We start from the raw sequence: 24851 nt of genomic DNA, 5'->3' as shown, positions 1-24851 counted from the left end.
ACTGCACTCCATCCTGGGTGACAGAGCGAGACCCTGTCTCAAAAAAAAGTTCCTTGCCCAGAATTAGGTCCACAGTGGGCTTGGTTGCTGTGCTCGGTCTTCACAAGGTGTTGCTGATGTGCGGTGTTAGTTCACAGCACAGGAGAATTAGAGGGGCCGACTCCTGCAGGTACTGCGGCCAGGCCTGAGGGGGCGCCCACCATGGATGCTCTTTGACTCGGAGCAGCCTTCCTGCTTTACCCGGCTACATTACTATAAGATGCAAATACGAATACGGACTTGGAGGAAGCAGTGTTGTAACTCAGACAGTTTTTCTGCAGGCCTTCTGGGAAGTGTCTCGAACTGATCATCTCACACCTGGCATGCAGGTGATTGCAGCAGAGCAGGATGGATCCAGTTCCCTTGCTCTCCCCTGCCTTCCGCATGTGCAGGCTGCTGCTGGCCGCTCCCAGTCCCTCTTTGGAATCTGTGCCGTTCAGACTGTGGGAACTGGTGAGCAGATGGCCCTGCTGGCAGCAGCTCCTGGCTCCCTTGCCATCCTGGGAGCCGGCTCAGTCTGGCATGAGACATAAGTAGTTGTGGGCCAGGTAGGACACTGGGGAGATAATATTGTCCCCAGGGTGTGGATCGGGAGTGAAGATTTTTTTTTTTTAATCGAGCGTTTCCAAGTCAAGTGAGGGAACATGGTCATTAGAATTATTATAATTTGGTGATTCGTGATTGCCTGCCCTAGCAGAGGTATGGGCCAGAGCGAGTGGCAGGATATTGTCTCTTCTGTTTTATTGGGTTTCAGTGGTAAACTGTGAACTCCCTGACTCCTCTGCCTTTCTGTCCACGTTCCCTTCCCCTTTTGGTCTCCACCTGGAAGTCTCCCAGGGACCCCATTCTCCTTACAGCCTTCTGAAGTGTGGTTTTGCCTTCTCCGCCTCCCCTACAGTGTCTGAGTAGATGGGGGTTGGCATGTTGAATATCCTTACTTTTGCAGCTGTCCACCCTCTGGGGTTCCTCCCTGCCCTTGGCGGTCCATCTTAGCCTGGGCTTTATTGTCTTTGTTGCTAGTCTGTCCAGTTAAGTCCTGCCAAGAGGTGTCATGCACCCAGTGCCTCCAAATTCTGTGTCTGTGCTGGAGATGGACATGTGCGTAGGTTACTGTATCAGTCATCGCTTGCTGCATAACAAGTTACCACTAACTTAACAGTTAAACAGTATATATATATATTTAATTTTATTTCTTTTTAATTTGAGATGGAGTTTTACTCTCGTTGTCCAGGCCGGAGTGCAATGGCACAATCTCAGCTCACCGTAGCCTCTGCCTCCCAGGTTCAAGCGATTCTCCTGCCTCAGCCTCCCGAGTGTCTGGGATTACAGGCACATACTACCATGCCTGGACAATTTTGCATTTTTAGTAGAGACGGGGTTTCTCCATGTTGGGCAGGCTGGTCTCAAACTCCTGACCTCTGGTGATCTGCCTGCCTCGGCCTCCCAAAGTGCTGGGATTACAGAGATGAGTCACCACGCCACCACGCCTGGCCAACCACTGCACCCAGCCCATGTTTATTATCTCACAGCTTCCATGGGTCAGGAATCTGGACACGGTATAGCTGGGTTCTCTGTTTGGGGACTTACAAGGCCTGCTGGCCAGGGCTGGGGTCTCATCTGAACCCCAGGGTCCTCTTTTAAGCTCACATGGTTCTTGGCTGAATTCTTTTTTTTTTTTTTTTTTTTCCGTTCTGTCGTCCAATGGAGTGCAGTGGTGCGATCTCGACTCACTGCAACCTCTGCCTCCAGGGTTCAATTAATTCTCCTGTCTCAGCCTCCCGAGTAGCTAGGACTACAGGTGTACCCGGCAAATTTTTGTATTTTTAGTAGAGACGGGGTTTCACCATATTGGTCAGGCTGGTCTCGAACTCCTGACTTCAGGTGATCCACCCGCCTCAGCCTCCCAAAGTGCTGGGATTACAGGTGTGAGCCACCACGTCTGGCCTGAATTCATTTTCTTGCAGCTATAGAGAATTCATGGTGCTTGCTTCTTCAAAGCCAACAGGAGAGTCTGCCTCTGTAGGGTCTTATGACAGATTGTTATCACCAGAATGACTGTCTCATCGCCTTTAATGTGCAATGCAGCCTAATTAAGGGAACAGCTCTCCCGTCTTGTTCTCTTGTCCCTCCCACATTCAAAGAGAAAGGCTCACTCGGTGCATGCATCTGGCAGAATTCTGCCCACCAGTCAATCTGTGTGTATTCTAGGGATGCCCCCAGTCTAATATAGAGAGAACACATGTAAACAAATAGGTTTCCATTCAGTGTTACAGATGTGCCTAGTTTTGGGATGGTCAGGGGTGCCTGGTGCTCATGGGAAGAGACCAGGAACACGGGGAGCAAGCCTTACAGAGTTTGACACCACCCTGGTGAACGCTGGTCCCCTCCGCTCAGCACCCACATGCTTGTTCATGCTCTGAGGCTTAGTGTCTCTTGGATTTGCCCCCACCTTGAATATGTTGGCCTTAAAAATAACCACCCATGTTGATTCTGTTTTGTTTTTCCCACAGCTTTGGACTTAGGGAGAGATGGGCATGGGTTTGGCTCCTGTGTCTGTCCTTTGTTACCTCACTAGGCTATTATATGATCTTGGGCAGGCCTTAGTTTCAAATGGCCAATATAGTACGCAGCTTGTAGGGTGGTTGTCAGAATTAAATGTGCTCATGACGCGAACCTTTTCTCCCATAGTAGATATTCAACAAATGCCCCCTGCCTGTACTTCCTTCATGGTAACAGCTTCTGTTGAAAATGATTCATGTCTTCCTTTTTCTTCTCACAGGCATTTTTCTCTCCTTAGTGTTTCCTTGGCGTTTTGTGCTTGCTCTGTAGTATATGTACTTAGGTACAGAAATGTTTCCTGTAATGCAGGACTGGCTGCATAACTTGTGGAGCCCAGTGCAAAATGAACATGGTAGAGCCCCTTGTTAAAATGTTATTAAGAGGTCGGGCGCAGTGGCTCATGCCTGTAATCCTAGCACTTTGGGAGGCCGAGGCGGGTGGATCACCTGAGGTCAGGAGTTTGAGACCATCCTGGGCAACATGGTGAAACCCTGTCTCTACTAAAAATACAAAAATTAGCCAAGTGTGGTGGCACGTGCCTGTAATCCCAGCTCCTCGGGAGGCTAAGGCAGGAGAATCACTGGAACCTGGGAGGCAGAGGTTGCAGTGAGCTGAGATCACACCACTGCATTCCAGCCTGGGCAACTGAGTGAGAATCTGTCTCAAAACAAACAAACAACAACAACAACAAACATAATTAAGAATTTCAGGATGGCATGAGCAGAGTGTTAAACCAAGCACAGGCCCCTTCTGAGCACATATGAAGAAGCTGGCCTTGCCCACTAGACTGTGAGCCACCCTAGGGACAGGGCCTGCCTGACCTCCTGCCTCACAGCGCCCAGTTTGCCCTGGATAGGCCCTGGAGGTCTTGTAAATTGAGTATTGTTTCCTGTTGAGCAACTAAAAGTTGTCTTGGACGTTCAGGAAACAAAGGACAGAGAGATTCTTCCCACCTTTGCCTCCGTTGCAGTTTAGTAATATCAGTGCTATTAGATCAGTCTCAGTACCCCTCTGTCCTCATCTATCTGCTTGTGAGCTGTTCATTCAACAAACATTTATTGAGCTCCTACTGTGCGCCAAGCCCTGTTTTAGGGGCTGGGAATATAGCAACAAACAAAATAAAGATTTCTGCTCTGGAAGCTGACATTCTGTTGAGGGAGACAAGACAGTAAGTAAAATAAACAAGCACAATAATCGTATGTTGGTAAGTGCCCAGGCAAAAAAAAATAAAGCAGAGATGGAGGAGAGAAAAGGGAACACCCATACTCCACTCTGTGAATTGCCTTGTATACATTATTTCATTTAATCTTCGTGAAAACCCTGTAAGGACATTTAAATTCCCATTCCCTGGATGAGAAGACTAAGCCCCAGAGAGGTCAGTGGCCTGTTTTTATTTAGTAGTAAACCTTTGAGCTGAGGCCCTCATACTCCATGTCTCATTGACTCCAAAACCTGTGCTGTTCACCCCAAAATCCAAGTGCTGTCTTTCCTTTTCCTCCTCCCTATGCGTCAGAATGCACACTGGGAGACAGAATGGAGTTTATCAGAAGAACCAGGCTTTGCAGCCCATTCTTCCTGCTTGAGCCATTAGCAGCACCACTATGTGCTTGGGCAGGTCCCATCACCTCCCTGAGCTCTACTTAAAGCAGGGATTGTCATGTATCCCCTTCATGTGCTGCAGCCTGGAGAGCATCCGGGTGGTAATGAGACCAGCTTCTGCCGGCTGCAGGCTCTGGGTTTGGAACTTTCTGCACTTGTTATCATCTTCTTGTCAGAAGCCTGCAATGTGGGACTCTCCTCATTTTAGGAAACCAGTTCCACGAGGCTGGTGGGAGGCCTGAGCCAGGGTTTGAATGCAGGCTGCTGTGATTCAGGGACCTGAGTCCTGCCCCCACCCGTGTGGCCTTGTAGGTAGTGGCCTCCCATTGACTCCCACTTTTAAACATTGGAGCATATAGAATTACCATTCTGGGGCCATTGTGCTGTTTGGTTGTTCCTTTTGGTTTAACTCGGGTTTTATTTCTGCAGTTTGTTGGAATGTTTGGTTTGAAAATCAGAATTTGCCTTCAATTTTTTTTTTTCTCTTTCTCTCTTTTTTTCTTTTTGAGACAGGGTCTTGCTCTGTTGCCCAGACTGGAGTACAGTGGCATGATTACAGCTCACTGCAGCCCTAACCTCCTGGGCTCAACTGGTCCTCCCACCTCAGCCTCCCAAGTAGCTGGGACCACAGGTGCACTGACCACCATGCCTGGTTAATTTTTGTATTTTTCGTAGAGACGGGGTCTCACTATGCTACCCAGGCTGATCTTGAACTCCCGGACTCAAGCAATCTACCCACATCGGCCTCCCAAAGTGCTGGAATTATAGGTGTGAGCCACTGTGCCTGGCCATATGTATATGTATTTTTTTGAGACGGAGTCTCACTCTGTCACCAGGCTAGAGTGCAGTGGCACAATCTCGGCTCACTGCAACCTCTACCTCTGGGGTTCCAGTGATTCTTCTGCCTCAGCCTCCCGAGTAGCTGGGATTACAACCGTGTGCCACCACCCCCAGCTAATTTTTTGTATTTTTAGTAGAGACGGGGTTTCACCATGTTGGCCAGGTTGGTCTCGAACTCCTGACCTCAGGCGATCCACTCGCCTCGGCCTCCCAAAGTGCTGGGATTACAGGCTTGAGCCACCGCGCCCGGCCCTATATATATTTTTTAATTAGAAAACTCATTCTAGAATGGGGACAAATGAGGACAGAGACGTGAAGAGTTAATTCTGTCAGAACTTAATTAAACTTTTCATTAAGGTTAACGTAAAACGAATTTTGCTCAGAGTCTAGTAGGTTTCATTAAACTTTTGAAATACCAGTACTTAGACTTCAAAAGAATGCCTCGGGGCCCTGGTCTCCTTCCTGTGCACTTAGCACATCACAGGAGCGTGCGCGCATGCGTGTACACACCAGGAATGTGCATGCAAGCTCAGCTCGTAGGTAGCAGTGTTATCAGCAGTCATCTTCATGATAAATGGGACAAAGCTGTGAGACGGAGTCAGAAAACTTGGGTCCGTCTTGAGATGCGTCATCTGCTGTGCAGGCTAAGGCATGCCTCTTCACTTCTCTGGGTCCCTGTCTCCCGCTGTGTAAAGTGAAAAGACAAGTTTAGATGATGGCCTCCAAATTTAAGAATGAGAGTCCTCAGAGCCACCAATCTAGATCTGTGTTTATATTGTGCTGCTCATCATTTGCTGTGTATTTGTAACTGACTATCACGAGTTTTATTCCCACAGTGAGAGCAAGGTCATGCGCTTGTGGGGGTCTAGCTGGGTCAGGGCTATAGTCTGACCCTGCGATGGAGAAAACCAGCCTGGCTACCGAGAGGAAGTGATCCTCTGCTGGGACTCACCTCCTCCTCCGCAGAGCTTAGCCTGCCGCGTCTGCCCGCAGGAGCAGAGCCACACACACAGCAGCGTCCGTTTAGAAAGAGAGTACTCACATCTTTAGAACTCATCTTTGGCATTCATTGTTCTGTGGTCAGATCTCTGGATTTACAGCTTATTAGAAAATTCCTGAGACGAGGAGGACATCCAGACGGGTTGTGCTGCTTCGAGGAAGGCTGAAAATGAAAAAACAGGATTAATCAAAATAGGATTAATCAAAATCCAGAGGAGCCATTTTCTTCTTTTTTTCTTTTCTTTTCTTTTTTTTTTTTTTTGAGACAGAGCCTTGCCCTGTCACCCAGGCTGGAGTGCAGTGGCATGATCTCGGCTCACTGCAGCCTCTGCCTCCTGGGTTCAAGCGATTCTCCTGCCTCAGCCTCCTGAGTAGCTAGGGCTATAGGCGTGCACCTACATGCCTGGCTAATTTTTTGTATTTTTAGCAGAGATGGGGTTTCACCATGTTGGCCAGGTTGGTCTTGAACCCCTGACCTCAAGCAATCCAGCCACCTCGGCCTCCCAAAGTGCTGGGATTACAGGCATGAGCCACTGCACCTAGCCCCTGAGAGGAGCCATTTTCAAAGCTAACTGGATGATTGGGCTGGAGGGTGTGGGGGCTTCTGCTTTGTGGGTATAGTCAGTGTCGGGATGCAGGGTGATGTGCTGATGAGGAGACCACGCTGGCCAGCCTGCAGTGTGGGGGCAGAATTGCAGTGAGGTACAAGAGACTGCCGCGTAAATGAGTACATGCTGGGAGAGCCTGCGTGTGGCCAGAGCGGGGCCTCTGGATGGGACATCAGCCTTGCCACTTAGCTCACTTGCGTGTCTGATCCTGGGCCCGCCACCTGTCTTTCTCCTCTCAGAGCCCTCCTGAGGCCTCCAGAGGGTCTTGTTCTGTGTACGGTGTCTGGCCCTGGTCCATACCCACTAGCCATCATTTTTGGTGCCAGCCCTTCCTGCCGCACTTGTTCCCCTCCAAAGACCAATGTTAACCGAGTGACACCTAAAAGGAAAAACCCAGCCTTGACCTGTTTTCCCGCAAGTTCCTTTGAAACCTGTGCCAGGCTTTTATCTGGGAAACATCATTCTTGAGTGCCTTTACTTTTACAGTTTTTTTCTTTCTTTTCTTGAATGGTTACTTTTGAAGCTATTTTTAAAAAGACTTTGTTTCAGAGAAGGCTGTTCAGAGGTCCTGTGTTAGGAAATGCCTGGTCTCTCCCTGTGGCCACGGAAGTCATTCCTGGTCCAGAGCTGGCACCAACTTGCCAAGAGTCCTCGAGGCGTGTTTCCCCAAATCTGGGCCCAGTCAGAATTCCCACAGGAAGGGGCCACCAGTGTGGTCTGGAAAGACCCAGGCTGGCTGCAGCATCTGGAAATCACTTGTCACTTCCCAGATGGCCAGGCCCACCCGTGCCACGCTGTATCTGTTGCAGCTGGGAGTCTAGGAGTGGCTCTTTAGGTCTGGAGTCAAGGCCACTGACCTGTCGGCTGCCCCTACAGCAAGAAGGCTCCCTAAGGAACCTACCTCCCAGGCCTTGGGGACTCCTCCTGACCAGGCCCCACCTCGCGAGGTGGAAGGGAGAAGAACCTCTTGTGAAACAATGTGGTAATGAAGGTGGTTTTTACTTAGCTATTGGCTTTATCCATTCAGCCGATGTGTATTTAGTGCCTAAATATGGGTTCTTTGCCAAATACCAGGGATTCCGTGTGGAGTGAAAAAGAGTCCTTATCCCCCAGGGGTAACGTGTATTGTATCTACAGTAGTGCCTTCCAAAAGATTTGAAACACCCTACAACATTCATAGAGAGCAATTGAATTTAACTAGTGAGAAAATCGGGACATTAAGAAAGCAGAATAAAATAAGATGAAGTAAGGGGAAGGTTTGTACATGGAATACATGGCATAGCATTGGTATGGTTACCAGAATTTGGCCACAGATCTGACTTTGAGCTTCCTGGTAGTCCAAGCAAAGAGAGAAACAAGATCAATCTCTTAATTCATGGTGTCCTGAAAACACCAGCAGATCAGTTCTTCGGAAGAACTCTTCCTGATAGATACCTGTGGGTGTTCACAAGGAAGCCCAGCATAATGGGTGGACAAACAAGTTGTCTTAACAGGGAGAGCTGATGCTGCATGCCTATCCCACCAATTACCCTGGGTATTTGTGGTCTTAAGAGGTGAGGTCAGCAGCAGCGCTTGGTGCCAGAGCTACTGGCCGCCCCAGCACAGAGACAGGATGCTGAGTCACATCCTGCAGGGCTGCGGTATCCTGGCTTCGCGTGCCCTTCACAATGGGAGGCCTGCATGGGCAGGTTGGCCTCTGCTGTTCCAAACGTGTGGTCTCCAAGCAGGAAAATGCTAAAATTAGATCTTACATGGTCCAGAGCCATGTATGTGAGAGGCCCTCAAAATCTGGACACACACAGACCAGGAGGACCTGGGAGAGCAGAGCCCTTCATCATTCTCTTCTGCTCTGGGCACGAAACAGGGCCACTTCTGTTCTGGAAAATACGAAGAGGAAAAACAGTGCTGAGGCAGGGAAGGTCTTGCTTGGTGAGAGTGAAACTATGCAAGAGATGAAAGGGGAAAGTCATGAAATATGACCGCACCAGTGATCAGTAGAATCATCTGAAGCTTTTATCACCTACTGATAAAGAAAAATTACAGGTAATGTTTTACCAAAATCAAATTAAGTGGAGATTTAAAAAATAACTTTAAAAAATTTGGCTGGGTGTGGTGGCTCATGCGTATAATCCCAGCACTCCGGGAGGCTGAAGTGGGAGGATCTCTTGAGCCCAGGAGTTCAGTACCAGTCCTGGCAGCATAGTGAGACCCTGTCTCTACAAAAATTTTAAAAATTAGCTGGGGGTGGCGGCACATACCTGCAGTCCCAGCTACTCGGGTGGTTGAGGTGGAAGGATCACTTGAGCCTGGGAGGTGGAGGCTGTGCTGAGTGAGCCATCATCGCCCCACTGCACTGCAGCCTGGGCAACAGAGTAAGACCATGTCACAAAGGAAAAAAAAAAATTGGTAGCTCGAAAACTTGCAATGCTCCCAACACATAGAAATGATTAATACTCAAGGTCATGGATACCCGAGATACTCTGACTTGGTCATTACACATTCTATGCATGTAACAAATACATGTCTTCCATAAATGTGTAAAATACTACGTCGATAAAAAAATTCTCATTAATTTTGAAATAATTTCCGACTTACGTAAGAATTGCAAGTACAGGCCAGGCGCGGTGGCTCAAGCCTGTAATCCCAGCACTTTGGGAGGCCGAGACGGGTGGATCACGAGGTCAGGAGATCGAGACCATCCTGGCTAACACGGTGAAACCCCGTCTCTACTAAAAAATACAAAAAACTAGCCGGGCGAGGTGGCGGGCGCCTGTAGTCCCAGCTACTCGGGAGGCTGAGGCAGGAGAATGGCGTAAACCCGGGAGGCGGAGCTTGCAGTGAGCTGAGATCCGGCCACTGCACTCCAGCCTGGGCGACAGAGCGAGACTCTGTCTCAAAAAAAAAAAAAAAAAGAATTGCAAGTACAGTGAAAATAACTTTTTTTTTTTTTTTTTTTTTTAACCATTTGAAAGTAATTTGTCAACCTGCTACTCCATTACCCTTGGAATACAGGCCAGGGCATTCTCCCACAGGACCGCAACACAGCCATCCACACAGGACACTGACTCTGATACATTCCCACCGTCTAGTCCTCTAACCCCATTCAGGAGTCACCATATGTCCCAGTGTTGCCCTTCGTAACAAAAGGATCCATTTCAGGACTGCCATTGCATCTAGATGTCCTGTCTCTTGGCTCTCCTGCAGTCTGGAACATTCCTCAGTCTTCCTTTGACTCTTGTGGCCTGGAATTTTTTTTTTTTTTTTTTTTTTGAGTCGGAATCTCACTCTGTTGCCCACGCTGGAGTGCAGCGGTGATATCTCAGCTCACTGCAACCTCCACCTCCCGGGTTCAAGCGATTCTTGTGCCTCAGCCTCCTGAGTAGCTGGGATTACAGGCGTGCTCCACCACGCTCGGCTAATTTTGGTATCTTTAGTAGAGAACGGGGTGTTGCCATGTTGGCCAGGCTGGTCTCGAACCCCTGACCTCAAGTGATCCGCCCACCTCAGCCTCCCAAAATGCTGGGATTACAGGCATGAGCCACCGCAGTTGACCATGACCTGGACATGTTTGTGCCTGGGATTGTCAGTTTGCAGAGTGTCCCTCAGTGTGAGTGTGTCTGATGTTCCTGTGTGATTCCACGGGGCATGCATATTTGGCCGGAACAGCACCCAAGGGATGCTGTGTCCTCTTTGAATCCCGTAAGGTGGCACGTGATTTCCTTTTGTCCCACTGTAGTGACATTCACTTTGGTCACTAAGATGGATTTTACCAGGCTTTTCCACTGTACAGTTATTCTTTTCCCCTTCATCATTCAGAAGCATTTCTTGAAGAGATACTTTAAAATTATGTTAATATCCTGTCTGCTATCAATGTCTGTTTCAGTTATTTGTATTTTTCTGTTTTATTCAGTGGTTTATAATCTGATTCTTAAATTGTTGACATTCATGCTCAGATTGTCCTTGTGGACAATTTGGGCCAGTGGGATCTCATCCAGGCTGGCTTCTGTGTCCCTTTGACATGTCCACAGCATTCTTTAAGTGCTTCCTTGCTTTCTGGCAACAGATGCTCCCTTCCCATCTGTGGAATCAGTCCTTTATCCAAGGGGCCCTGGTTCCTTTTAGTGGAAAATGAAATTTAGGAGCCAAGCTAGGTCTGCTTATTGCTGCTGGGGTGTTGCTAACCACAGGCCTGTCAATGGGCAGAATTAGGGAGCAAGTACTTGCACACACACACACACACGTGCATCTATATTTCAATATATGGAAAACTGTGAGTTCAGACTGACACCTTCAATTCTGATGCAGCACCTTGGGGTTCATTCTAGTTTTGTCTCTTCCATATTCATGACTCCCATCGTCCCTAAAATATTAGTATTAACATTATTATGTATATTATATAAAATATATATTATTTATATTATATAATATATATTTGTTAATTACATTAATATAATTATATTCATTAATTATAAAGTTAATATGTTTATATATTATATAAATATGTTAAAATATTTATTATAAATATTAATATTAATGTTTAATATTTCAGTCCTTGCCTGTGAGCAGTCTCTGTCTCCCTTGCAACCACTCCCTACACAGATGCCCTTTGCACCCTGCTTGCCAACAGACACCCAAGCTTGGGATCCCACACCCCCTCCCCAACTCAGAAGCCTGCCCTGCCCTTCCCCGCCAAATGGTTTTAGGTCTGAATTGTTGGGAAGAGAAGTGGACTTTTTTTGACACTGTTTTCCAGAGGTGTCAGTTCAGCCGAAAGCCAGTGCCTAACAGCAGAGGTTTCAGGGTTACACTCCTGCTTTCCTCTTCCTGCTTCCCTGCTCCTTGATCTGATGAACTTGGGCAAGTGACTTAACCTCCCCGAGCCTCAGTTTTTTGTTGTTTTTTTTTTAAGACAAAGTCTCACTCTGTTGCAGTGCTGTGGCACAATCTTGGCTCACTGCAACCTCCGCCTCCCGGGTTCGAGCGATTCTTGTGCCTCAGCCTCCCAAGTAGCTGGAATTACAGGAGCACGACACCACACTCGGCTAATTGAGCCTCCATTTCCGTATGTATAAAACACTGAGAGATGGACACTGAGGAGTAAATGAGTTAACATACCTGATGTGCTTAGCATAGCGCTCAACGAAGGTGTTATTGGTGTTACATTTATTGATGTCCACTGTTCTCTGGGCACTGAGAGGGATCCTGAGACAGAGAAGTCATAGCCCTAGCTCTCCAGACACTCAAGGTGATGTGGGGAAACTTAGCTGCTCTTGTGTTGTTTGAAGCACTCAGTTGTCAGGAAGACCTGACCTGACCTCCCCGTGGCTTTACTTCGCCTGTGGCACTGATGCCATGAGTCTTATTTGCCAGGTTCAGCCTGTGTGTGGGGAGTGCCCAATGTGCCCAGGGTGCAGAGATGACCAGGGTGAGTTACTCCTGGAATACTGACTTCAGAGAGGAGCACAGCTTGGCCAGTGTATCTGCCGGCACTTACTTTCAGTCTACTGTGTGTCAAGCACAGAGGGAGATTTAAGAAGCATGTGCATCCTGGCCCTCACATCCCATTGTGAAGTTAAAATACACTGGCAGGAAGATGGCGTCACCACTAGTTAATAAATAAGTGGGTCAGGGAACATGATTTGGAAATCAGGAAACTTGAGTTCCTATCACTAAGGATGGTCTTTCCCTCAGTATCCAAGGGAATTGGTTCCAGGATCACCCCCTTTGCTGAGGATAACAAAATCCATGAATGGCTTAAGCACCTGCAGAACCCTCTAATTCAAAGAATTCAGCATCCCTCGAATACTGTATTTTCTATCTGCAGTTGGTTGAATCCACCAATGAGGAACCCCTGCGGATACAGAGGACTGACTGTATGTGACCTTGAGCAAGTGACTTAACCCCAAGCCTCAATGTCCTTACCTGCACAGTAAGAGGAGGTGCTAGAAGATGTTGAAAGGGAGGAGCTATAGCTTGCAGTGAGGGCCACAAGAGAAAGCTTCCTGGAGAAGGCATGAATACTGGAAGGCAGGCATGATGTGGAGAGGCAGATGGGAGGAAGGAGACCATGAGCTGAGAACCACAGTAGGCTTTATGGGGACAGTGCTATAGCTGGGGATAGAACAGAGAATGTGTAGCATGGAGAACAGGAGAAACAGTGTGAGAGGTAATACATGGAGCATTCTTATTTTAAAAGTATTGTTTTCTAACTATATTCTCAGCCCCTAAGGCCAGGGCATAGCAGATGAATGAAATTTAGGTTAACGACATATAATGGCTAATTGTGGCAACCATAGACAGCACAGAAGTTTGGACTCTAATCAATAGATGATGTCACATGGCTGAAAGTTCTGGGGCTGGGAAAGAATGTCATGAGAGCAGTGGTTAGGGGCTGCACAGAGTGGGCGAGAGGCCGGGGGGGCCCTTGTCCTGATTCTTCTCACTGGGCCAAAAGCTTCCGGAGCTCTGCTGTCCTATTCCACAGTTGATAGCCTCATGTGGCTAATTAAACTTAAATTTAAATGAATTAAAATGAAATAAAATGACAAACCCAGTTTCTTGGTCACACTTACTGCATCTTAACTGTTCAGTCGACACATTTGGCCAGTGGCTCCTATACTAGACAGCATGGGTAGAGAACACACACGAATGTTCTCCTCAACAGCCCTGGCCTTCAGGGACATTCAGAGTATGCAGCACAGAGCCGGGTGCCCCGTGGGGCTGCTTGGATGTCACCTGGCTCACGGGGGTGAGGAGGGCAGAACTGGGGTGGTGCCTGAGAGATCTGGAAGGAGGGGCCTCTGACAAAGTTAGGACTTGGTGACAAATGACTGTGGTATGGGGCTGCATACCAAAGACAGGGCTGAGAACCTGGGACAGTCAGGATAATCTCTTCTCGGAATTTTTGAGCTGTCTCAGAAACATTTCCTTCATGTGCCTGTTATTTCTGGCGTGCTCGGCTGTCTTTGCTGCCATAGCATTTCCCGCACAGTGCAGCCTTTATACCTTCTACCCTCACGAAGGGGCTTAGATCCTGGTGGAGCAGATGATGCTTGGAGGAAGATGCATTAGCTCTAGCTTCCGTGGGGCCTGCGGGCTCTGGGGTCATGAGGGAACTATCTTAAGATTTGCTAAACCAAGCCAAGACACATCACTTGCTGTCTGTCTTAGGGAAAAAAAAAGAAAGCTTGCTTTTGCGAGCTTGCTAGTCGGTTCTGCTGCTTGCCACTACCCGTTGGTTTGAAGGAGAGTTGGGTAGCTGGTTCAGAGAATGTCTCTTACTGTCTGAAATACTTTTGGACATTCCTTCTCTCTGAGAGAAGCCTACGCCTTCTGGCCAAACAATACATGTTCCAGCAGCAAAGATATTTGTAATGAGCCCTGCCAGCATTCCTTGTCTGTGACCCCTTTCCCTAAGTATAACACCCTGCAGAGCTGGAATTTTTCTATGCTCAGCATTATGTGTTTAGGGGGGTACAATTTGGGAACTCTGGTTGACAGGTGTGTCCCTAAAGTTACTTGTTTTCTTAGGCTCTGAAGAGTGACGTTTGGAACGAGGCCCTGCCATGTTGCACTGCAAAGCGCACAGTGAAGAACGAGACCTTAGCCCAACTTGGGGTCTTTGTGACTTTTAAACACAAGTTCCAAATGAGGGAAGAACCTGTGGGAGAACCATGGAAAGAATTTTCCATCCCACCTGCAGTCTTTAGCTAATCTCTCTTCAAATGGTGAATTTTCGATCTCCTTTACATTTTTATCAACTTCACTTTGCTAGGCCTGGGGTTCTGAATCCATCCAGAGCCTCACTGAGAGTGGTTTTGAGGTCAGCTGATCAGCTTTCCACGTTGCCGCTATTGCTGCAGGTCAGATGGTCGTGCTCTCTGACCTATGGATTCTCCGGGAAGAGCACCGAACTTTCTCAGCCCCACTCTTCCTCTTGTTAGCCAAATGATGACAGACAGGTCGTTTATCTTCTCCCAGTCTTGGTTGTTTCACTTTTCTTTTCTTTTTCTTTTTTTTTGGGGGGAGGAACAGGGTCTCCCTCTGTCACCCAGGCTGGAGTGCAGCAGTGCGATCTTGGCTCACTGCAACCTCTGCCTCCCGGGCTCGAATGATTTTCCCACCTCAGCCTCCCAAATACCTGGGACTGTAGGTGCACGCCACCACACCCAGCTAATTTTTGTATTTTTTGTAGAGACAGGGTTTTGTCATGTTGCCCAGGCTGGGGTGGTTTCATCAGAGGAATGGGATTGTAAAAATTAAGTGGAAAAATATAGGGACAAACTGTCTGTAAACTACAAAGCTATTATTTACTTATTTAAAACAATATGTATTGATTGTATTAGTGTACCAGGCATTCAGGTGCTGAGAATTTGTGATGTTGACAGTGCGACAGCTCAACCACAAGCACGAGGTTTGTTTCCTAGGTTTGCACATTCTGAAACTTGAATTTGTGAGTTCACTCAGTGATGATCAAGTTCTGAGAAACCAATTTACGCTAATCAAACTTATAAGGAACTGATGTACAAAGCAGAATTTATAAATTGAGGTTTATGAACCCATAGAGGGGCCTTTTATGACAGAGGCCAAATCCTCCTGGGTTCACAATAAGGTACATGTGGCATAATCATCTTACTCTCCTGTCCCTTCCGCCCCTCTGTTTACTGATCCTTCAGGGCCTCATGGGCTTCATTTCTTCCAGGGAGGCCTCCCTGAACCCCTGTGTGTATGTGCATCTGCAGCCCGCAGTGCATCCTTCCACCATGGAACTTGCTGCCTTATATCGAAGTTACTGTCCTGTGCCTGTCTGGCCCTCCAGTGTCACTCCAGACTGGGTGTGGAGTGGGTGGAAACCGGGTCTGTTTCACTTCTAAATTCCCAGGCCTTAGCACTGACCGGACACAATAGACACTCAGCAAATACTTGTTGATCAAAATGGAATTAACAGAGCCTCGTTTTTGGAATACTCATTGGCACCCATCTTTCTGTGCTGACAACATTACATTAGTTCCTTTTTCTGCTAGAATTACCATCAAGTTGGATGGACAATTGACAGTCCCCTCAGTAATCATCATGCAGAGTGGGTTACCGTTGAGGGTTAGTTCTATCCAGGGAAAAGCGATTCCATTTGTCTCAGCCTGTCCCATCAATCTGGGACCCTTTACAGGGCCTGTTCTTCAGGCTCATATTCTCTACTTTTTTTTGAGATACAGCATCAGAAATCCTAAATTAGTACTATTTAAGTAACTCCCGTTTCCTTAGGCATAAATTAGTGTAATAATGCCTGTCTGGTCTTCCACACGGTTTTGTGAAGATCACATGAGTTGACGTTCACCAGAATGGTTTGTCCACAGCAGAGTTTGTCAAAGGTCTGATCTGAGGCTGGGCTCGCTGGCTCATGGCTGTCACTCCAGCACTTTGAGAGGCCAAGGCGGAACAATCGCTTGACCTCAGGAGTTGGAGACCAGCCTGGGCAACATAGCGAGACCCCATGTGTGTTTCACAAAACACAGGTCTGATCTGTTTTTGCTATCACTGTCATCATTTCGTATTGTCATGATGCAGCGTCTCCCTTAGAGGGCAAGAACATTCAGGTCTCTGAAAGTGTAGTAGAAGACTAGCGTCTGTTTTACTGCTTCCAAAGAGAGTATTATTTTGTTTCTGGCCCTAGCATGACCTCCCTTTCTTGCACCTAATCACGTCACCCACCTTCTGAGAGCACCATGCCTTTTTGTTGGTGTTACCTTTTACCAGCAGAAAACCTTGACGTGTGCCTATGTGAGAGGCATCTTTATGAAACCCGTGGAGAAGGCTGTTTTCTCTGTGTCTTCTGATGTTATTTGTTTGTGTGTGTGTGTGTGTTTGTTTTTGAGACAGTCTCACTCTGTCACCCAGGCTGGAGTGCAGTGGGAACTCCAGGATCACAATCTGTGCTCAGTGCAGCCTCGACCTCCGGGGTACAAGTGATTCTCATGCCTCAGCTTCCCAAGAAGCTGGGACTACAGGCACACGCCACCACGCCTGGCTAATTTTTGTATTTTGAGTAGAGACCGGGTTTCACCATGTTTTCCAGGCTGGTCTTGAACTGACCTCAAGTGATCCACTCACCTTGGCCTCCCAAAGTGCCAGGATTACAGGCATGAGCCACCATGCCCGGCCATGATGTTATTTGATTCTGAGGTTTTTAAAGCTTGGCTGTGCATCAGAAGCACCCCCTGGAACTTTTTGGAGACAAGGTTTGTCTCCCATGCTGGAGTGCAGTGGCGTGGTCACAGCTCGCTGTAGCCTTGACCTCACCAGGCTTAAGTGATTCTCTCACCTCAGCCTCCTGAGCAGCTGGGACTACAGGCACACACCACCACACCTAGCTAATTTTATTTTTATTTTTTGTAGAGACGGGATCTTGTTATGTTGCCCAGGTTAATCTTGAACTCCAGGGCTCAACTGATTCTCCCATTTCGACCTCCCAAAGTGCTGTGAGCCACCATGCCCAGCCCCCTGGAACTTTTAAACACTGGATGCCCAGGACTCATCACAGCCCTTCCGAATTAGACTCTGCTGAGGCTGGACCTGGGCATGAATGTGTTTTAGAAGTTTGATAGGTTGCTTCAGTGAATGACCAGAGTTGGAATTCAGGGGCATTTGGGTGATATTCTATACTCTGATGTTTCTATACCCACTATTTTTGTTCTTCAAGAAATGTTGTTTCTATACAGCAGGGCAGACACCCAGATCACCAGCACATATACCCATTCCTTAAAGAGGATGGCTATCTTTGCCCTTATCAGTGCTTGGGCTGGCTTGGCAGTGCTCCACACTCTGCAAATGTTTGGCTGTTTGGATGAATGAACAGAACCCTGTAAGGGAATTCCAGGGGTTAATCAGATTATATATGGTAGAATGTAAATTGGAACCCAGAAATATGAATTCCCAGACCACTGTTTTTACTTTTGTTCCCCCCCCCCGCCCAAGACAGTGTCTCGCTTTATCACCCAGGCTGGAGTGCAGTGGTGTGATCTCGACTCACTGCAACTTCCACCTCCCGGGTGCAAGTGATTCTCTGCCTCAGCCTCCTGACTAGCTGGGATTACAGGCATGCACCACCACACCTGGCTAATTTTTGTATTTTTAGTAGAGACAGGGTTTCGCCATGTTGACCATGCTGGTCTCAAACTCCTGACCTCAAATGATCTGCCCATCTCAGCCTCCCAAAGTTCTGGGATTACAGGCATGCACCACCCCCCTCCCCCCAGTTTTTACTTTTTTTAAACCTTGAAGTGCAGCAGTCACCATGGGCGTTGTCCATGCTATCCCTGGAGATTCTGTTTTGGAATCATTGACGGGCTTCCTTCATTTGTCATATGGAGAATGGAGAAAATACCTTACCCTGCAGAACTGCCAGAGTTCGATGACGTGGCATAGCTAAGTACCTCCTACAGCCTTGGCCACGTGGGAGATGCTCGGTAAACAATAGTCCTGTTGATGAGAAACCTACCTTCAAAGCAACTTCTTGGTCAGCGTGGCTGTGCGGTTTACAGAACTCCCGAGCCTCTGTGCAGTGCAGAAGGGCCAAAGGATGTGTCCTGTCCCCCAACTGTGATGGCGGTGGTGGGTAGGATAAGGCTGTGGGTCCCTGCCCTTCTGATTTCTACTTGGGGAGGTGGAAGAACCCCAGCACAGTCTCATCTTCCTGGAGTTCTGTTTGCTTGAATGGTTCCTTCTCTCTCTTTCCCACGCATGATGCATTCACATGCTAGGAAGAAGGACGGAGGATGTGATCCACATTCTGACTTCTCTCAGTGCTTTAGTGGCTTTGCCATTAGGCACCTGGGCAGGCGTGAGCAGAGGTGACCGCGGCATAATGGCCCTGATTTTCACCCTGGATGAGAACAGCATTCCAGGGGTTAAGCAGGTGGGTGTGGGGCAGATAGATGTGAGTCCAGCCCCATCTTGTAGAGATATGTGCTCTAGGCAAGCTAGGGTTTCCTTACCTGCAAAAGCAGAATCATGGTAATGTGTGTTTCACTTAGTCCACAGGGAGGATCGCTTGGTCACTTGTGAGCTGAGGGAAGAGAAGCCCATACTCAGTGCCGCTTCCTTCAGGAATTGTTCCGGAAGTCACCAGTTAAATGCTCCCTTATCCCTCTTGTAAACCCTAGCCAAGCCCCTTTCTTAGGGTACTTATTCCATTCCCTCCTGCATCATGGTTATTCACATCCTGAATTTATTTCTCTTGCTAAAAGAAGCGCTAAAAACACAGCTCTTGGCTGACTTGTGCCTGGAGGGTTTGGGATCACGCCTCCACCCTTTAGGACCTTTGCAGCCTGACCTGCCCTGGGCTACGTGCGTATCCCAGCGCTCCTCATAGGTGTACATGTGGTCCCCTCTAGCTGGCGTGTCCCCTCAGGTAGCTGTTAGCGTGACTGAAGAATTTTCAGGATGTTACAGTGCTTTGGGTACACAGAATAACTGACTGCGGCAGCTGCCCACGTCACCGTCACCGTTGGGTGAATGGATGCTGATTTGAAAGAAAGAGTCATCCTTCAGAATGTTGATTTGAATCGGAAGGGGGTCTTGTTGCTTGGGGTTGGTTCCTTGGGGGCCAGCTGTTTGCCCTCACAATGTCGAATGCACACCCTGGCGCTGGTTTCTCCGGCCTACAGAAAAGCCCGTAGGAGTACAGTGATTAGAGGAACCTCAGCTGTTTTGCTGAATGGCCCTCTTTCATCAGGATGTGCTGGGACAAGGGCCTTTTTCAGCCAAAATATCAGAGGAAGACCAGAGTTCCACAAGAGCCATTTGCTCTTCGCTAGGACTCCGAGGAGGAGTCGGCTCCCCAGCCCTTGTGGAAGCACTCGGCAGCCTCCCCGCTTTTCCTGATCTCCGTAGCGAGCAGATGGCCGGAGCTCCGAGGGCAGTTGTAGGGGGCGTTAGAGATGTGAGCACTGCAGCCACAAACCTCTTTTATTTTACTGACTTCTGCATCTTCCTTCAGCCAACCCACTACTTCTGCTGTCCAGAGGTTTCCAGCTCAAATTAGTACGTATGACCACCCTGATTTCTGTTTTCCTGCCATGGCTTAGTTTCTGGATGACACTGGCTGTTTATATTCTGGGGGTCTGGGGTTTTTTGAGGAGCATTGATTGAGGTTTTTGTCTGTCTTCAATGCTTTGGAGAAACTTTAATCTTATGAAACTGCCCGAATGGCAGTAATCAGTGTCCGAGAACAGATCTGTGTGGTGGAGATAAAAGCGTTCTGGTTGGCGGGTAGAGAGGGCAGTGGCTTTTTTATATCCCTCATACAGTGGTGGAGGAGGACATTTCCGTTTTGTCTGTCTGCGTCTGACCTTTTGTAACTTTGGTCACTCCTTTTAGGACACTCAGATCTTTTGTGAGAAGGGTGATTTCTGCGTGGCTGGGATGGATGACTTGTGGGTTTGGGCTTCCTGGCCCCGGGCACCTGGTAAAGTTGAGCATGCCATCACCAATGTGGATTTCTTCATGGACTTCCCCAGTGGGGCACTTTGAGAGTCTGATGAATCGGGAGCCTGTGCCTCTCGGCGTCAGAAGCTGTGGCCATCAGATATAGTATTCAGATCAGCCACGCAGAGGGCGCGTGAGGCTCTGGGCCCAGAGTGAGCTCAGAAGAGAAGCCGGGAAGCTGGGTCACAGAGACTTTCTGCATCTTGTTTTCCTAAATCCTGTGACTGACCACGCTCTGCGGCCTCCCACCCCACCCCCCGCCCCAAGAGTCACGTCGCGCGGTTTCCTCTGGCTGGATCCCCTTACTGTATTTGCAGGACGCAGGGTGATCTCACAGCCTCAGGATAATGCACTGCTGCTTGGGCTTCCCTGCAGCTTCCAGTCTTGCTTTTTACAGTAAACGCCCGTTACTTGTTGTCGTGGGGAAACAGAGGCAGAGTGTTCCAGGGCCCCAGTCAGTGCTGTCCCGACTTCATGCGTAGAGCAGGAGGCCCTGATTCTTATCAGTGTAGGAACACGGAGGAGGAACAGCTGGCCTTGTAAGTGATCACAGAGTGAAACCAGCCTAGTCTGTTGCATTGTTCCTTTTTTTTCCAAAGGAAATGTAAGGGAAACCAAGGGGAACTTTTGCCCGTGGTTTCCAAGGCAAAGGTCATCGTTAATGGTTGGCTGTTTCCAGCGTGCTTGGGTTTCTGGTCAGTATGAATTTTGTTTTTTTTTAATCTGATGAACAAAAGCAGTTGATGTTGTCTCGAAAAGATTTTCCCAGCTGCTTCGATGAACTGCTGGTTGTTTTAGGTTTCATGAGTTTGGAACCTCTCGCATAGCTCTTTCAGATTTTGATGAGAATAAATAGTAAGTGATCTGTGTCTAAGAACAGTTCTGAAAACATACTGAGCTGTGAGATTCTAAGGAAGGAGAGAGTGACAAGCTTTGTGGGTGGAAAGGGTTAGGTGATTCTGCAACCTGTGAAATGAGATCAGCCAGATGGATGCTAAAGAGCTTTTTGCTTCCTATGAGTGAGGGTAAGACAGCAAAGAAAGGCTACTTCTCGTTTCTTTCATTATTTATAATCCTGGGCTCGTCAACACTTGAACCTTGCAGCACAAATATACGACTGTGAGAGGGTGGAAAGGATGACTCGGCAGTGCATCTGCAGTAGCGGACGAAATGCTGTCAGATGTCAAGTGTTGGTGTCACAAGATACCGAAAGCCAATTGCCTGGAATTCAAGGGACCGAACAAGAAGACAGAAAGAACTAAGTCTTCTTATTTAATATTTGAGCAGTCACTATTTTTAGCGTGAGCATTTAGCCAGAAAAACTAACAGATTTTATTGTGGACTTCATATCATAGAACATAACAGTTTTCCTGATTTCGGGAGCTGCTGATTGGAAATGCTAGTTCATGTGGCATTTTCTTGGCACCCGGAGTCATACTCCAGACTTTGCTGAGTTTTTATTCCAGAATTCGAACGTTTAACTACCAACATTAGATGTCTGGGGCAAAGGTGATCTTGCTTTCTTATATTACAGAAAACACCCTCGTCTTTCTGTCAGGAATTGATTTACTTAATTTCAAGGTTCTCTTTAATTAGAAGACTGCTTTTTCGTAGGGATTTTTCCTTCAAATCATGTATATGTTCATTGGTTGCTCAAGAGAGAAATTTTTATAGTCGTACAATTTGAACTGTGACCTCCTTTTACAAAATTATTAAGATTAGAATGTTCTTTTTAAATTATATAGTATGTGTTTTATATTATTTTGAGAATCAAACAAAAATAGGTGTTTTTAAAGGTTAGTATGTTTAATATAGAACATTTGGAAAATAGTAAATAGAAGATAATCTATTCCTCCTCCTCCCCCACCTCCTGCAAAGACGATGTTAATAATTTTGGTGTATTTTATGCCTAATTTTGAGAGTTGATGGTATTTTTGAACAATTGATAGTAATTCATAGCTGAGGCATTCTTTTTTTATGTCTTATTTTTTGCAAAAGCCAGACTTCAAAGTCATCAAAGTGAAATTAAAAATAAAAACTTTTGATGTACGACAGGGTCTCACAACGTTGCCCAGGCTGGTGTTGAACTCCTGGGCTCGAATGATCCTCCCACCTCAGCCTCCCAAATAAAAATTTTTTAATTGTAATTTTTAAAGTTATAGGTTAGATATGTGTTATTGCTAGCTAAAATAACAAAGACCAAAGATTCATTCTGCTGAGAAATTCATTGGGCCAACTTGAGGTTTTCCACAAGCATAGTGGACAGGGCAATCTTGACTAAGTTAAATCACAAGTCAGTAGCCACCCTCCTTTTCTTTTCTTTTCTTTTCTTTTCTTTTCTTTTCTTTTCTTTTCTTCTTTCTTTTTTTTTTTTTTTTTAAACGTAGTCTCACTCTGTCGCCCAGGCTGGAGTGCAGTGGTGCGATCTTGGCTCACAACGACCTCCACCCCTGGGACTCAAGCAAGCAATTCTTGTGCCTCAGCCTTCTGAGTAGCTGGGATTACAGGCATGCGCCACCACGCCTGGCTCATTTTTGCATTTTTAGTAGAGACTGGGTTTTACCATGTTGGCCAGACTGGTCTCGAACACCTGACCTCGAGTGATCCACCTGCCTCGGCGTCCCAAAGTGCTGGGATTACAGGCTTGAGCCACCCCGCCTGTCCCTACTTTTCTTAAAATGCAAACAGCTAGTGAAAGTGTAATTTCATCTTGTATTTCATAAAGGGAAGTCACCAAGAAACAATGGAGTTGTTAAAAGCCAGAGAGTTAGAAGCAGAGATCAACAGCAAGAGCATGAGAATTCACAAAGTAGACCGCCCTCTCCTAATCAGGGAATTGTTCTCTATTCTTAGAAAATGTTACGGCGGGGCGTGGTCACGCCTGTAATCCCAGCATTCCGGGAGGCCGAAGCAGGCAGATCGCTTGAGGTCAGGAGTTTGAGACCAGCCTGGCCAACATGGTGAAACCACGTCTCTACTAATAATACAAGAATTGACTGGGCATGGTGGCACATACCTGTAATCTCAGCTGCTAGGGAGGCTGAGACATGAGAATCGCTTGAACCCAGGAGGCAGAGGTTGCAGTGAGTTGAGATCACACCACTGCACTCCAGCCTGGATGACAGAGTGGAACTGTGTCTCAAAAAAAAAAAAAAGAAGAAGAAAAAAGAAAGAAGAAAATGTTATATTACAGTGAGATCCCTGTCCGGTATTCTGCAGAAAGGGGCCCTGGAGCCTACGGAGAACTTTGAGTGGTGTCACAGAAGCATTGTTTTGTCACGAAAATTCTCCAGCACTAAGCTTTTAGCAAAAGCAAGGTTTGAGAAGAGTACTACGTGGAATTATTATAAAAGCAGTTTCATCCTATTTGCATTTTACATGCCATTTGTCCACGCTAAAGCTTTTTCCCCCGCAGTAATTCTTTGTCCATTTTCCTGTCTGAATTCCAGTCTAACTGTGCTTTGGTCTTATCCTTCCCAGCTTAAGCGAGAGCTTTTTCATGGTGAAAGGCGCAGCCCTCTTCTTACAACAGGGAAGCAGCCCTCAAGGCCAGCGGAGTCTTCAGCACCCCCACAAGCATGCAGGTGAGGGCTCTAAGTTGATACTCTTACATTGGAGCTGCTTTTCTGGACAGCAGAGGAAACTTCCATTGTTGGTGATATTGCTGAGTTTGCAGGCCTTAGAAATAGTGGAGAACACAGGTTTGCAATGACCAGTGCAGGCAGAGGCTCAGATGCTCTTTCTTGAGCACGCCACGCACATTTTCCAACCTTTTATGTCATGTCTGTCTGCGTCAGGAGTAAGGTCATCTGCATCCTGCTGGGATGCAAAGATTTCCTCTCTGTAGTTTATCAGTTAACTGCAGGCTGTAAGTGACTTTTTAACAAATGCACCAAAATGAATTATAACCAGATGTCATCCACTTGAAAATAACCATCTGTAGTGCTGTATACCTAATCTTGGGATGGATTTCTCCAAGCATTTGAAAAACACTCATTTGGAGAATTTCTTGAAGGGCCTTTGGCTCCAACTCTGAGATAGACACTATAGTAGGAAGTCTTGATTCTGTAATAGTTTGTTTTTAGGAAGTGGACAGAAGTAATAGAGTGAGGATCAAACTGAGTTTAAATAAGAAATGCTTACTAAGTAATAAGACTGGTTTTCTTAGGAGACTTGACTCAGAACTGAAGGCAGTTAGAAAGAGGAATTCAAGAAATGCAGGCCGGGCACGGTGGCTCATGCCTGTAATCCCAGCACTTTGGGAGGCCGAGGCAGGCGGATCACGAGGTCAGGAGATCAAGACCATCCTGGCTAACACGGTGAAACCCTGTCTCTAATAAAAATACAAAAAAATTAGCCGGGTGTGGTGGCGGGCGCCTGTAGTCCCAGCTACTCAGGAGGCTGAGGCAGGAGAATGGCGTGGACCTGGGAGGTGGACCTTGCAGTGAGCCGAGATTGCGCCACTGCGCTCCAGCCTGGGTGACAGAGCGAGACTCCGTCTCAAAAAGAAAAAAAAAAAAAGAAACACTTGCATGGCCCTGCATGGTGTCTCACACCTGTAATCCCAGTGCTTTGGGAGGCTGAGGTGGGAGGATCACTTGAGCCCAGGAGTTTGAGGCTGCAATGAGCTAGGATCACGCCACTGCCCTCCAGCCTGGGTGACAGAGAGAGACTCTGTTTCTTAAAAACAATAACAACAAAAAACACTTATGGCCAGACACAGTG

At 47.3% G+C, this 24851-nt stretch overlaps 1 protein-coding gene and 2 long non-coding RNA genes across 6 annotated transcripts in view; 2 read left to right on the top strand and 1 right to left on the bottom strand.

Moving 5' to 3' along the window:
- SSH1 (slingshot protein phosphatase 1) overlaps positions 1-24851 on the top strand; it is a 75973-nt gene that overhangs the window by 10543 nt on the left and 40579 nt on the right. For 2 of the 4 annotated variants that reach the window (XM_001096246.5, XM_077954854.1), the window contains exons 1-2: positions 19357-19682; positions 23607-23710. The exons of 1 other annotated variant lie outside the window; for it this stretch is intronic. In XM_001096246.5, the coding sequence (XP_001096246.5) occupies positions 19357-19682; positions 23607-23710 (430 nt within the window). Of the gene's footprint in view, positions 1-19356; positions 19683-23606; positions 23711-24851 lie in introns of those variants that run through there. One more of the 4 variants, XM_015152717.3, reaches the window with a different exon arrangement.
- On the top strand, positions 1701-8681 carry LOC144333027 (uncharacterized). Its single transcript, XR_013401333.1, has 2 exons — positions 1701-1865; positions 6464-8681. It is a non-coding gene; the product is annotated as an uncharacterized LOC144333027 (long non-coding RNA).
- Positions 5358-20622, bottom strand: LOC107001010 (uncharacterized). The gene is made up of 3 exons (XR_013401324.1): positions 17915-20622; positions 6080-6199; positions 5358-5722 (listed from the first exon to the last, which is right to left on the bottom strand). It is a non-coding gene; the product is annotated as an uncharacterized LOC107001010 (long non-coding RNA).

This window comes from Macaca mulatta, chromosome 11 (genome assembly GCF_049350105.2).
Source record: "Macaca mulatta isolate MMU2019108-1 chromosome 11, T2T-MMU8v2.0, whole genome shotgun sequence".
Classification (NCBI taxonomy): Eukaryota; Metazoa; Chordata; class Mammalia; order Primates; family Cercopithecidae; genus Macaca; species Macaca mulatta.
Note: the sequence above shows the minus strand (reverse complement) of the source record. Positions and strands in the feature narration are given on the sequence as shown.